Source organism: Hirsutella rhossiliensis (genome assembly GCF_020360975.1).
Source record: "Hirsutella rhossiliensis strain HR02 chromosome Unknown scaffold00028, whole genome shotgun sequence".
NCBI classification, from domain to species: Eukaryota; Fungi; Ascomycota; class Sordariomycetes; order Hypocreales; family Ophiocordycipitaceae; genus Hirsutella; species Hirsutella rhossiliensis.
Genome location: NW_025408694.1, coordinates 9,147 through 22,118, shown reverse-complemented (window position 1 = coordinate 22,118; position 12,972 = coordinate 9,147). Strand labels below are relative to the sequence as shown.

The following is a 12,972-nucleotide window of genomic DNA, read 5'->3' as shown; positions in this document are numbered from 1 at the left end:
CGATTCTGTTCCTGTTTCTGCCCCTGCCCCTGCCCCTGTTCCTGCTCCTAATCCCCCGGCGCCGCGCAAGCGAGGCCGCCCCCCTGGTTCGAAGAACAAGCCAAAGACGACGTTCCTAGTCAAGAAGGAAGAAGATGCCTACCAACTAGCCATCAAGCTACGGGACGAAGGCATTATCACAACGCCAGGCACCCTTTGAGGAATCCGATAGCACGGAGATCGATGATCTATTGGTACGAGGAGTGTTTAGCTTCGAACGCTACAATGAAGCAAAGCACGGGAACCATCATATCTTCCGCTCCCGCATGGTCCGCGAGGTTAAAGGCAAAGAAACCAAACCATACGAGAAGTCAAGGCTCGTGGTCCAAGGGCACAACGACCAAGAGAAAACCACCCTATTGACGCAATCCCCGACAATTCAACGCGTCAGTCAACGGCTTATTTCTGCTATCTCCCCAGACCTCCTTTCTCACGGCATGACCTCTCTTCGTGACATCACACAAGCGTATCCCCAGGCGCAGACCGAACTATTCCGCACCATTCTCACGCATCTTCCCGCCGAATTAGAAGGAAGATACCCGGAAGGAACAATCATTCGCGTTATTAAGCCCCTATACGGAATTGCGGAGGCCGGAGTCCATTGGTTTCGAACCTATCACGGGCATCATGTCGATAACCTCGACATGTCCACATCAACCTACGACCTATGCTTCCTAATTACGAATAAGGGACCTGATAACTTTGGGATTGTGGGAATGCAGACTGACGATACCCTTATGCTTGGCACACAACGTTTTTCCGCGCTAGAGGAAGCGGAACTCGTAAAGGCACAATTTCGGGCAAAGCCGAAGACAACGATGACCCCGGTACTAGCATTGACTTCAACGGTGCAAAGATAACCTCCAAGACACCACTTTCCACAACGCTCTACTGCTTCAACAAAAGGGTCAAGCAGCCAAGATCGAACCCATCGACATCAAGGCATACGATCGAGCCCAACAGTACGTGGAACAGCGTGCCCGTGGCGCGTATGTGGCTTCAATCTGTCAACCAGAGGCCTCATTCGACATCTCTATTGCTGCCCAGGTCCAAACCCCTACGGAAGAGGATTGCACGACCCTCAACAAGCGGCTTCAATGGCAGAAAGACCACCAGCAGCGAGGCCTAACGTATATCCCTATTGACCTCGCCAATGCCAAGCTTATCGTCTTTACCGACGGTTCCTTTGCGAACAATAAGGACCTATCGTCACAGCTAGGCTTCGTCATTGCCCTAGTCAATGAGACCGAGACCGCACGTACCAAAGACCAATTCGGGATCAAGGGCAATGTCCTCCATTGGAGCTCAACGAAGTGTAAGAGGGTCACCCGAAGCGTGCTAGCATCAGAGATCTACGGCATGGTCAACGGATTCGATATTGGGATATCACTAGCAACGACGATACGGAAGATCACAGACCGCCTCAATCTTCCCCCTATCCCCCTAATCGTTTGCACCGACTCTTTTTCCCTCTACGAGTGCCTCGTTAAGCTAGGCACAACGAAGGAGAAGCGATTGATGATAGATATCATGGCCTACGTCAATCCTACGAAAGGCGTGAGATCACAGAAATCCGCTGGATTAACGGCGCAGACAACCCAGCAGATGCTATGACAAAGGCATCGCCTAACCGCGCCCTCGAACGCCTCGTCGATACGAATAGCCTTACGATTAGGATAGAAGGATCAGTCGAACGCCCTCCCGCTAGCTGCCGCTCGAACCGTCACTCTTTTCGCACCCTTGCGGTTGCTGCTACGCTCCCGCACCTGCTGCTACTGCTGCGATTGCAGCGATAAAAGAAGATTTGCCAGTGTGGGAATGTAGCATATAGCTATAGTAGGATTGTAAGGGAGGTGCGCACACACGCACACGTGACCCTTAGCGTCACGTGTATGGACCTCGGGGATCCGTGTATAAAGGGCACGTAGTGTGCCCCCTCATTCCCTTTCCTCCCTTCCTAGCAAGACATCTTGAATACAACCCATTGCGTTACTGCAGTACAGACCTCCCGACAAATACAACTGTTAAGAATTAAGTACCTTAGATTTTAGCGTATTTTCGAAGAAGTACTAACTTCCTAACACTTTTCTTAGTAAATTACTAGGCCCCAGGATTGTCCCGGGGGTTTTTGTGCTGTCCCGGATTTTTGGGCCAACTTAACGGCAGTTAAGTTGGTCAGCCGCCTGCCTTTGACCAACGGGTAGTTTTATGCATGCAAGAAGGCAAGTAAACCGAGCGACGATTAGCGCCCTTTTGTAGCGAAAGCAGGGAGAAAAAGCAAGAAAAGACCAATCACCAAATATGTCGCAATTGTCAGACTCGTATCGTTCAGCAGCAATTTGACCTGCACGTTGAATATCCTGGCACTTCTCTAGATCGGTCGAAAGCGTGTAAAACGCCAAAGGAATCATCTCCGCGATGGAGAAGTTCTGGAACTCGGTATCCCGATGTTCAGCAATGTAACGGCAATTCGTGTCGTAGCGCTGCCGCCGGTGCACTGGGTCTCTAAATACGCCTCTTGCGCCACTTCGGCAGATTGACGAATCGTTGATAGCGCACATTTTGGATGTCGATTCCAATCGTAGAGAATTGAGGCGTTGGAGCTTGAAGACGTAGGGAATGGCAGGTGAGGAGAGTTGTTGGCGTGGAGAATCGCAGGCGAGGAGAATCGCAGACGTGGAGAACTGCAGGTGGGGAGAGTTGTTCGTGTTAAGAATTGCAGGCGTGGAAAATTGCAGGCGAGAATTGCAGCTGGCAACTCAGCCGATTACCATGACCGAACTAATGCAATGAAACCGACAAGCACCAACGTTCATTGGTGAAATCTCCTGAGGGGCTACGTGGCGAGGGTGTGTGTGTACGGGGTATCATGACGCCTAACCTGCTACGTAGTAGAGATACATGGTCCCAGGAAGCCCGCGACGCGCACGTGACCAGTCGCGTCTTTAGATTCCACTTGTTTACCTCTGCCTCGCTTTCACATTTTACTTCCCAAACAATCACCCATGCTCTATCCAACTCAAAATGACCCTTACAGAGCAACAGATCAGCCTCATCTCCAAGAACCCGCTTAATGATACGTTAGACCGTTCCCAGGTCAAGCTAAGCGGTTGCGACGAAACCGACCAAGCATTGCGGGATGAGATCGCCAGTCTTCTGTCAGCTTTGGTGGGTTCTACCGCGGCGTTTAACCTCCTGCTCCAGATGGAAGCGGCGATTTGGCGGTGAAGCTCTTTCTGTACAACGACTCGTTCGAGGAGGTAAGGTGAAGCTCGACCATTTCCGTCCTCTTATTCGCTCTGTTGTCAACAATGCTCCTGATGTCGTCATTTGGGATGCCGTCTTCGGTCTCATCGACACCCTCAGCGCCCTCACTCCCCTCCGTCCAGCATCGTCCCAACCTACAAGGGAACACCTGTCAAGACCAGCTCGAGCAGACTTGCCGATGGCGAAACGCGCGACATTGTCGAAAGGAGCTCTTCTTCGAGATAAAAGACTGCACCTTTCGCAATGTGGGAGGATTCTGCGACAAGTTCTTCGACTCAAGAGCTGGCGCAAAGAACAGAAAGTAATGCTGAAGAGGATGATGGTGGCGCACGACGGAAAGAAATGGACGGACTTCCCGTCCACCTCCGATGAAAAAGCGGTCTGGACATGGCTCCGTGCGCTTGAAGAACGCTTCTTGACTGATGCACCCCACAAGTTATACACCACCCGAACCGCCAACCAGTTCAAGGAACGGAAGGGCCAGATGGATCTCTTCTTTCAGAAGCCAGCCAGGAAAGCCAACAGCACATTTACCTACAAGGACGTTCTCGTTGTTGGAGAGCAAAAGAAATCGGAGGACAAGTTCAAGGCGACTCTCCTCCAGCTCACGCGGTATGTGCGAGGTGTCTTCGCCGACCAGCCGACGCGCCGATTCGTCCACGCGTTCTCCCTCTGCGCTTCCAAGATGGAGCTCTGGGTCTTCGATCGGTCTGGGCCGTTTAGCTCGGGGTCATTCGATATACACGACGAGCCGGACAAGTTCGTGCGAGCTCTTGTTGGATACGCTACGATGAGTGACGAAGCGATGGGCCTAGACACATTCATTGAACGAGAGGGGGGCCATCGCTGTGCCACTCTGGAGGACGCAAGCGGCAACGAAACAAGAGTCAGGCTGGAGGGGCTGATAGTCAGGCAGCGCGCTATCGTGTGTCGCGGGACTACTTGCTACCGCACCCGAAACGGGCATGTTGCTAAGTTCTCCTGGGCATCGGATAAGCGGAAACCTGAGGTGGACCATCTCAAGCTGGCAGGAGAGAAGGGCGTGGAGGGGGTGGCGAGAGTGGTGGCGCACCGTCAAATCACCACCATTGCAGACATGCGGAAGGGACTGGAGTTTCCAAAACCTCACGGGTTCCGGGATGAAGATGTCCACTTCAGAGATCTACCATCGGCCGTAGGAAGCACGGGCACAGCAAGTCACAAGCGCAAATCATCCTCTGACAACACGTCTGAAAACATTTCTGGATCCAAGAGGCGGCGGTCCAACAGACAGAAGTTAAAGCTGGCCAAGGATTTTAACGAGCAGCTGTCGATCGGCAAGACCAAACCAAGCTTGTATACTTCTAGGGGCGAGGATCCGTTTGACAACAGGATCTATTCTTGCCTCGTCGTCTCACCAGCCGGCCGTGTCATCAGCGACTTCAAATCGATCAGGAACTGCTGAGTCGCCCGAGACGCTATCAGGGCACACCAGTCTCTCTACGTCACTGGCAACATTCTCCACCGCGACATCTCGTCAAACAACGTTATCATCGCAGACGCAAAGAAGCCAGGGGACTTCAAAGGAATGCTCATCGACCTTGACCTGGCCAAAGTTAGAGACAGTGGCCCGAGCGGAGCGCGGCACCAGACTGGCACGATGCAGTTTATGGCGGTCGAGGTGCTGCGCAAGGCCGATCACACCTACCGGCATGATCTTGAGTCGTTTTTCTATGTTTTGCTTTGGATGTGTGCGCGATACTCATGGAGCAATGGGTTTGGTGGTGAAGAGAAGCCGCCCGAGGAGAGCGACTTACGCAATTGGGAAATTGGAAGCTTCAGGGACATTGCGAAAGCAAAGGAGGGTGACATGACTATGAATGGTCTCGAAAGGATTATGGGCGAGTTTCCAGAGCGGCTTGATATTGTCAAGCCTCTCTGTTTGAGGATCAGGAAGATTCTCTTTCCCTTGGACGAAGACGAAAGGATGAGCTTTGGAACCCCTGCAGGAGACCCAGACCAACTTTACAGGCCCATTATAGCCGCCTATGATGAGGCCATCGGTAAGTTGGATGAGATGTTCGAGATACGGGCGCTATAGGAGAGTCATTTAAATTGCGAAAAAGCGCGTTTGAGCCTTGTGGCGGGTTGCCGACCCGCTTGCAGCCTGCTTGCAGCGGAAATGAGAAGAGCGCCACAGATCGAAAATAGAGTGAGAATCGACTCAAGCCTTCGACAGCCTTTCCTGGCCAAGTTGCATTGGGAGGTAAGGTCATCTTGGGATATTTGTCGAACAATGTAGGATTTGGCTGGAAATGACGGGCAGCTGGCAATGAAATACAAACACCCGTGACAGGACCTTGCAAGACGAGCAGGCGCAAGCTTGAGGTCGTCCAGGTGTGGACGCCGATGGCCTTGGGAATGATAACCTATCACCCCCTTGCATCGGTTCTCAGAGAGCACCGATAAGGGTGATTTCATTGGTGGATAGCTGATGTGATGCCGCGGACAATTTGAGGGCGATGAGGGTTGACTTGCAGCCGGTTTCCCGACCACTGCTCTATCTACGTCATGCATCTGAGGCGGGATATGGCTGCCGACATCTAGCTTCAGCATTCAACCTCTCGCGGCTAACAGTCTTGCAATTCTGGCCGAAAATGAGCCCAGATGGTGAAACACCATTTACGACAGCTGTGCGAAGTAGACTGACTTTGTGTAACGTTGCCCCTGTTGACGACCGGCGGTGCACCTGCTCTGGAACGACGAGCGCCGCCGCGTCATGCTTGTTGACTTCGACCGCGCCGACCTCCTTCCAGCTCCCAAACACAAGCAGCTATTCCAGTTATCCCGGGATAAGAGGAAGCGGCAGAGAGACGGGTTTGGAGCTCGTAGCAGGAAACGCGGCTTGCTACGAGATCATTTGCAAGTTGTGGAATAGCCTTTCGTATCTTTTCCGTTCCTGCTGCTCGAAGCCCTACTGCTTCCAACAGGCGGGACGTGAAGTTTCAGGCAAACAAGACACTCTAATTTTTCCCTCAATCGGACCGCTTGACCCTAGCGCATACATTGAATGGGGCATGAATCTGACCAGAGCTTTCGCAACCGCCCTGGTGATCATGATTGCAAGCAACCGGGCTGGGACTCCGGTGTTCGTTGGCTCGGCTTCTGTTCACATGCTGCTAAACAGCCTTCACTACAGGCGAGCGATAACTGCGAACGCACGGTTACTGGCCACTACGAGATTCCAGCAACAACGCATGAATGGTTGCTGGCACTGTGGCTGGGCGGTTACCAGCAGCACCTAGCGACCAGGAACAAGAGCCTAAAGGTGACTGGCGCCTGTAGATTGCTGACCTTGGGTAACCAGTAATCCCAGGCGCCCAACGTCACACTGGTTACCATGCCCTTTCGGTAACACCCACCTTTCGGTAGCGCAATTGAAAATTCTCCACCAAAAGTCTACCATTTGAACTACATGAAATATGATCAGAACTTAACATTATAAACACAAAAAATATCATTCCGTAGAGAAATGGACGCTCTTATATGTACCGGCGCTTTTACCATTCGCCCGGATCTGGTGGTGACTGGAAGGGCTTCGGTGCCACCTTGACTTCGATCACTGAAGCTGTCTCCACCTCTGAGACCGCCTCCTCCTCTGTGTCAGAATTCAGCACAACGGCTATCTCTTGGCTTTTAATTTGGGAATGGCTTCCTCAGCCACCAAAGCTTCACTGAGAGTCATGAACCGTCTGTTCGGGTTCGGAATTGCTCTCCTCTTCTTGCCTCTCTGCAGCCGGGCCACTTCTTCCTCTAGCTTCGCGATTCTGTTGCTGTGCTCGGCAAGCGTCTGTTCTGGGCTTCAAAGCCTCTAGCTATCACGGCGTATCGTCTCCGGGTGCCAGGAGTCTTGTTCTTTCCGAAATCGCGAATCTGGCGGCTGTTTCTTGGCGTATCATCAGAACCCAAAATGGCGCGGACTTTGGAGACGTCTCTACAATGTCTGCGTGAATTTCTGGATGCCGCAATGCCTTGGATCGTGAGATCGGCCAATTCCCAGTGACCCTCCAGCCGGACAATATATTCTTTGCCGTCATTCCAACCTCGCGCGCTTTAGCATATGCCCGTATAAAATTGACCTTATGAACAGGCGCAGAATCGGTCAAACAGGTCAATTTCTGAAGTTCTTTCCGGTAAGCTGCCTTGAGGCATTGAATACACCGTTATCTAACGGCTGGAGGCCATGAGAGCAGTGGGCAGGAAGGTAACAGCAATAAACGTTGTTCAAAAAGCATGTGGCCATCCATGCATCCTGGTCCCGGTTAACGGTAATTCCTACAGAGGTGGATAAAGAAATGCACCGTTGCATGACTTCCATGTCCATCTAATATGATCAGTCTAGCATCTGAGGCATCGGCTGGTCGCGTCTGGGGCAAATAGACCCTCTCAAGCCACTCAATAGCGATATGGTTGTCCGTCCATCCGTTGGGCGACGTTATGTAATGCCAGTCGGCTATTTTGCCGAATTCCGTCAAGAACCACTGTTTCTGAAGTTCTTTGCCCTTAAAGATAATGCCAGGGTAAGGACACGGCCGTCCGCGGTGATAGCTTCAATAAATGAGGTCCAGTTGCGGGACTGTGGCCCTTTCAGAAGGGCCTTCCGTTTTGGGTCTGCACTCCCAACCACAAGACTATCCAAACCTGGCAAAAGAGTCTGGTTAGTAAAAGTAATGAAAGACAAGCCAAATACTCACCAAAGCCAGACATAATACCGCCTTCGTCAACATTCACGGTATTTTCTGGTTTAATCCATCCATACTCCTTTTCCCTGATATCGAAGAACCAGTGAACCGCCCGAGGCGTAAAAGCATTAAATCGGTTAGCTTCCTGACGTCTCCCACGCTTGTTCTTGATGTCCGGATGGCGATTGATGAATTTAGAGACCCAGTTGCGCCCCACTGTCCGCTCGTTGTTCAGTTGCTTCATAAGAGCCTCCACACATGCGCGGATCTGACTGTGGGATGGAGCATAGCCGAGAGACTCTTGGCGGAGGATCCAAGAAACCAAGCGAGCTTCCTGAGACTTACTCAAGAGTTGACGAGGCTGGATCTGATCAGCCAGGGCTACCTGGCCTTTGAGTCTGTCGGAAATAGACTGCTGAGGTATGTCATACTTTTGGGCGGCGCGGTACTGCGACAAGCCGTTTTTTGTGACATCAAGTGGATGTCACAGGTCCGGCTTTGGTGGGCGGTCAGCGGATTACCCCGCAGATTACCGCCGATTACCCGCTTGCCCTTGACATCACCTCTGCCGGGTTGATGTCATCTTCGGAGCGCCATAAAGCGCGAAAGCCGGGACCGACGACGAGAAAACCAGTTCGACTGGATAGCCTGCGTTTGTGCGATCAGAATGCACCCTGTCTAAGGTCCTACATCCTGTCGGTTGCGAGGTTGCGGTGATTTGAAGCATTTTCAGCCTTGACGCACTGGAGCTACAGCGGCGCTTAGCGGATGCATACCCTGTCTACAGGCCACTACCGCTGACTGTAGCGACGCAGCCCTGACGGCCTGGGGCACTTTCGCCGCCAAGGTCCTCGTCATTCTATCAGACGGGTGTTCAAAATCACTGCGCCATCGACTTTTCGCTACCACCGACGTTGAATTGCCCCGACGCACGTTTGTGTCCCTTTTTCGCCTTGCCTGTCCTTTCGGATGGCCTTGAACAACTTATCCAAAGAGCTGGGTCCACGTTCTTCGTCCATTTGCCTCGCCACGATATCTTCAGTTAAGCCGTCCGACTGGGCCCGCCTCCGAACCTCATCGACGATGATCTTGCGCGTGGAAAGGTAATTCTTCTCTGCAGATGGCCGCCATCGAGCACCCCAGTCTCGCTCAAGAGAATCCACAGAAGGCATTTCGCCCCAGCCCTGCCGCCAGAGACGCAGCAGCTCCTGTACAGATTTGACAGAACGGGGAGCTTGAAGCTCGGAGGTTCGCGCGGCCCAGGCGGCTCGCCATGCGCTCTTCCCTGGGGGCTTGCCCTGGCCCGCTTGCACCATTCCTGCTGCTGCTCTAGAGAGCGGAGCGTATGTCGGACCGCCCGCTTGCGAAGGGCCTATCTCGGACCTGAGGACCGTCTCTCGTGGAGCGCGGCGCCTCTGTTGATGAGCTCCCGCGATCTCCGCATGTTGACCTGCAGCACCTTGGCCGGGGCTGAAGGTGACGGTGTAGGTGGCCTGCGCAAACTCATCCAACTTTGTGCATAGTTCGTAAGAAGCCCCAAAGGTCTAGATGTCTTCGCTCAGCTAACTGCTCGGCTGCGACCTGTTGAGTCAGTACTGTGCGCAGCTTCTCCGCAACCACCGGGATCGCTTTTGAATGACCGTGGTATGGCTGTCTTCGTGGTCCCGTGTGCATGTGTCTTGAACTTTGCTGGCGAACGCTTCAAACTCAGGGCAAGAGAAGACCGGATCCTGAAAGATAGGATGGTCGGGGTAGGACTCGCGAAGGAAGACAGCGTCCTGCAGGAGCACCTCTCGAAGCCACTCCAGGAGTTCCAAGAAGGCGCCGGCGGCCATGTTCTGCTCCACCCGAGATCTGAGAAAGGGCTACTGTGGGCCTCTTTCCATTTGTCGAGTTGAGGCCAGACCTGCACGAGTAGCACCACAGGCGGCCTCACGGTGGCCCGGGGCACGAAATAAGACCCCGACCATTCAGGGTCAAAGTCGGCCACGGCCCTCATGAATTCGAAAGGCAGGAAGTCAGATAGCAGCCGGTCATTTGGTCTCCGTTATTCCAACGACCGGCTCGGCGGATCTGTATAGTTCGGGTCAGCCCAGGCCAGGGGGTTGGCGGCTTGCCTAGGGCAGATGACATGCCTGGCCTTCATCCACTCCGGCCATGTCGGCGTTTTGCGTCGCGGCCACTCTAGGCGCGTGGCTGACCTTGGAGACCTTGATGCCGGCCTTCTTGTAGAACCTGGACGTCCATTCTCGGGCAGTCTGGCCCGACAACGGAGCTGTATATTCGGTGAGTGAAAGGGTCGATGCACCCTCTGAGTTATGGGATTCCGGTGAATGCCATCACGCTTACCTTGAGGCTCCTTCGCCGATCGGCGGAGCACCTTCGTTTCATACCAGTCGCTTCTTTGGAAGACGGAAACCTTTCCGCCTTTTCTACCTGCCAGCGCCAGAAAAGCCAGAACGCGAGGGCGCCGATGAGACAAGATCGCGGATCTCGATGCCGCAAAGCAGATCCATACTCCATGCGGCCGTGCTGGTTGGTCTTCCCACAGTTCATCACGACAACCAGCGCCTTCGTGGTATACCCTGGGCCTTGAAGCCCTCGTTGGGTAAGTCCAGGGAAAGCAGTCTGCCAACTCCATCGGCAGGCGGTTGCCGGACCGCAGCAGCATGTGGTTCCCGAGCAGAAAGTCCACCTGCGTCCTCAGGGCGCAGGCGATCTCTCCTCTCGGACCATGCCACGTTGGTGTGGTCGGGTATCTGCGCCGGCGCATACACATCTCTCAGAGTTCCAACTCCCTGTCCATGTATTCCTTCCTCTTCCGGCTCCAAGTCGTTGCAAGAATGCTGCGTTTGAGCGCCTTCAGTGCCACTCCTGTGGCCGGGCCGCAGGATTGACTCCCGGCTCTTCTGCTCGTCGTAAAGCTTCTGTATGGCCGAGACGTAGCCCCGTACAGTATTATACTGTAGTTTGAGCGTGGACTCATACAACTCCAAGTCGGAGTCTGACTCGTATTCGCTACCTCCGCCGCCTACAACGAGGGGATCTGCTGGGGAAGCTGGGTGTTAGTATGATGGGCTGGCTCAGTCCGACGACCACATCCCGTGATCAACATCTGTTACCTGATGGTGCTCTGCGTCGTTCACGGCCCTCTTGGCTTCCTGAGCCTCGAGGTGTCGTTTTCTTTCATCGGCGACCCTCTTTCCTTTCTTTGGAGGACGTGATGCCACTACCTCCTTCATGAAGAGCAAGAGCTTTCCTTCATCGACCAGGTCTCCCGGTAGCTGTTGGCCCTGTGGTACCGAGGCCGGCCAAACGTCCGGGATCGCAGGCCAGTTGGCTTGACACCACTCCTGTGAGGCAGTCAATGCATGGATCTACATGAAGATTGCAGGGCGCGCATGCGGGCTTGCCTTCCATTCTTCCTGCTTGGGACGATAATTTCGCTTCGTATTCTTCGGCTGGGTGTTCTCCAGATCTAACAGGTAGTGCTCAATGGCCGCCCTGACCCGGGGATCCTCTATCGCGTTCGACATGGTGCAGGCGGTCGCCGTCGCGACGGTGGCAATGGAGGAGGTGGTGGAGGAGGTGGGAGGAGGAGGTGGAGCGCAACGCGCGTGAGCGAGACCGAAATCGAAGGTCTCGCGCAGGGCCCCGCGGGCGTGGACCTTCGATTTTGCCGTCCGATGGCGGTAATCCGACTAAGAAAACGCCAGCCCCGCAGGTCGGGCCTTCGAAAACGACATGGTTTTGCGTGGGGCGGGGCGGTAATCCGATTACCGGATGACCGGTCAGCCGGCCCGGACCTGTGACACCAATTATCGCATTAGGCATAATATCCTCCGTATAAATACCCGAGGCCGCTTTAAGGTAATTTTGGTCATGTGGTGGAGGAATAACGAGAAGAATCATCGTCAGGAGGCGGAAGGAGATTAGGGGTTGGATGCAGGCTTTCTAACCATACGCCATACGTCATATGGACCTGTATGGTTTATGGTGTATGATTTATTTTCATATGGTGAACTAAACCATATATTGCCCATACAAGAAATGACGTCATTGGGTCATACTTCCCGTGCCCAAGGGGGTGTTATTACTGCACTCTTCGGCCGACTCGGACCCGTATTGCTCAACCTCCTCTATTCGTAACCCTGCCGTGATGCCGCTGCGGATCCAGCTTTTCAGGCACTCTCCTCTCTCGACTGTCGATGCTCCGAGAAGCATTCGATCCCAAGAGATAGTGCGCCTTGCGCCTGAGAATGTGCGCTCTGGGTCCGCAGACATGGCGGGTATTGAGAGTATGTCTATCGCCATCTTGGACAACCGAGGGAAACGTTCACGGTGTTCATCACGATGCCACCAGGAAAGTGGTGAACCGTCAATCTGAATAGGCGACTGCGATGTGAAGGCTTCGTACTCGTCTGCGTCTGGTCCCTTGCCTATGACATCGAGTTCCTGTGCGAGTAAGTCGTACTCGTCCTGTTGCAGTACTGAAACCTTGGAAGGCGTGACAGAAATTGTCGGCAGATCCATGTACTCTTCTTCCCAGAGCTTTCTCACTGCGTCGAAGGTTCTTTTATGCCATGACTTGGGCCAGTTTTTCTCAATATGAGCCTTTCCTCGAGACGGATGAAGAATCAGGGCTGCACCGTATGCCGGGGTCTCGTCAGAAAGCCGATAATATTTGTCGAAAACGTGCCAGCTGGTCAGCACCGGGCCGAGAAGTTGTTGATTGAGCTTGTATTTCTCAGCTTGCTGGTAGTGTTTATGAAGGACATCCATCGTGAAGAGCGTGCGGTCTAGTGTTGAGCGATAGCCCTCAGTAAGGAGTGTTATTCTCCAGAATGGCTGCAAGAAGTTTCTTATATCTCGAAGGGCTTGCCAGTCTCGAGGTGCCAGATAGTCATTGACAAGTGTCTCGTAGTATTTGTCTTGATACCACTTG

At 53.5% G+C, this 12,972-nt stretch overlaps 3 protein-coding genes across 3 annotated transcripts; 1 reads left to right on the top strand and 2 right to left on the bottom strand.

The window, feature by feature from the left end:
• Positions 1-3,625: 3,625 nt before the first annotated feature.
• Positions 3,626-5,386, top strand: HRG_11926 (kinase; the record flags this gene model as incomplete). The annotated part of the gene is made up of 3 exons (XM_044870396.1): positions 3,626-4,705; positions 4,781-5,034; positions 5,122-5,386. 3 exons carry the CDS (start codon positions 3,626-3,628, stop codon positions 5,384-5,386), a joined length of 1,599 nt encoding a protein of 532 aa, XP_044714508.1.
• Positions 5,387-9,399: 4,013 nt separating this feature from the next.
• Positions 9,400-9,862, bottom strand: HRG_11925 (centromere DNA-binding protein complex CBF3 subunit; the record flags this gene model as incomplete). The annotated part of the gene is made up of 2 exons (XM_044870395.1): positions 9,400-9,538; positions 9,624-9,862. 2 exons carry the CDS (start codon positions 9,860-9,862, stop codon positions 9,400-9,402), a joined length of 378 nt encoding a protein of 125 aa, XP_044714507.1.
• A 160-nt stretch (positions 9,863-10,022) lies between these two features.
• Positions 10,023-11,563, bottom strand: HRG_11924 (centromere DNA-binding protein complex CBF3 subunit; the record flags this gene model as incomplete). Its single annotated transcript, XM_044870394.1, has 6 exons — positions 10,023-10,100; positions 10,163-10,302; positions 10,377-10,463; positions 10,612-10,786; positions 11,261-11,380; positions 11,441-11,563. 6 exons carry the CDS (start codon positions 11,561-11,563, stop codon positions 10,023-10,025), a joined length of 723 nt encoding a protein of 240 aa, XP_044714506.1.
• Positions 11,564-12,972: the final 1,409 nt, after the last annotated feature.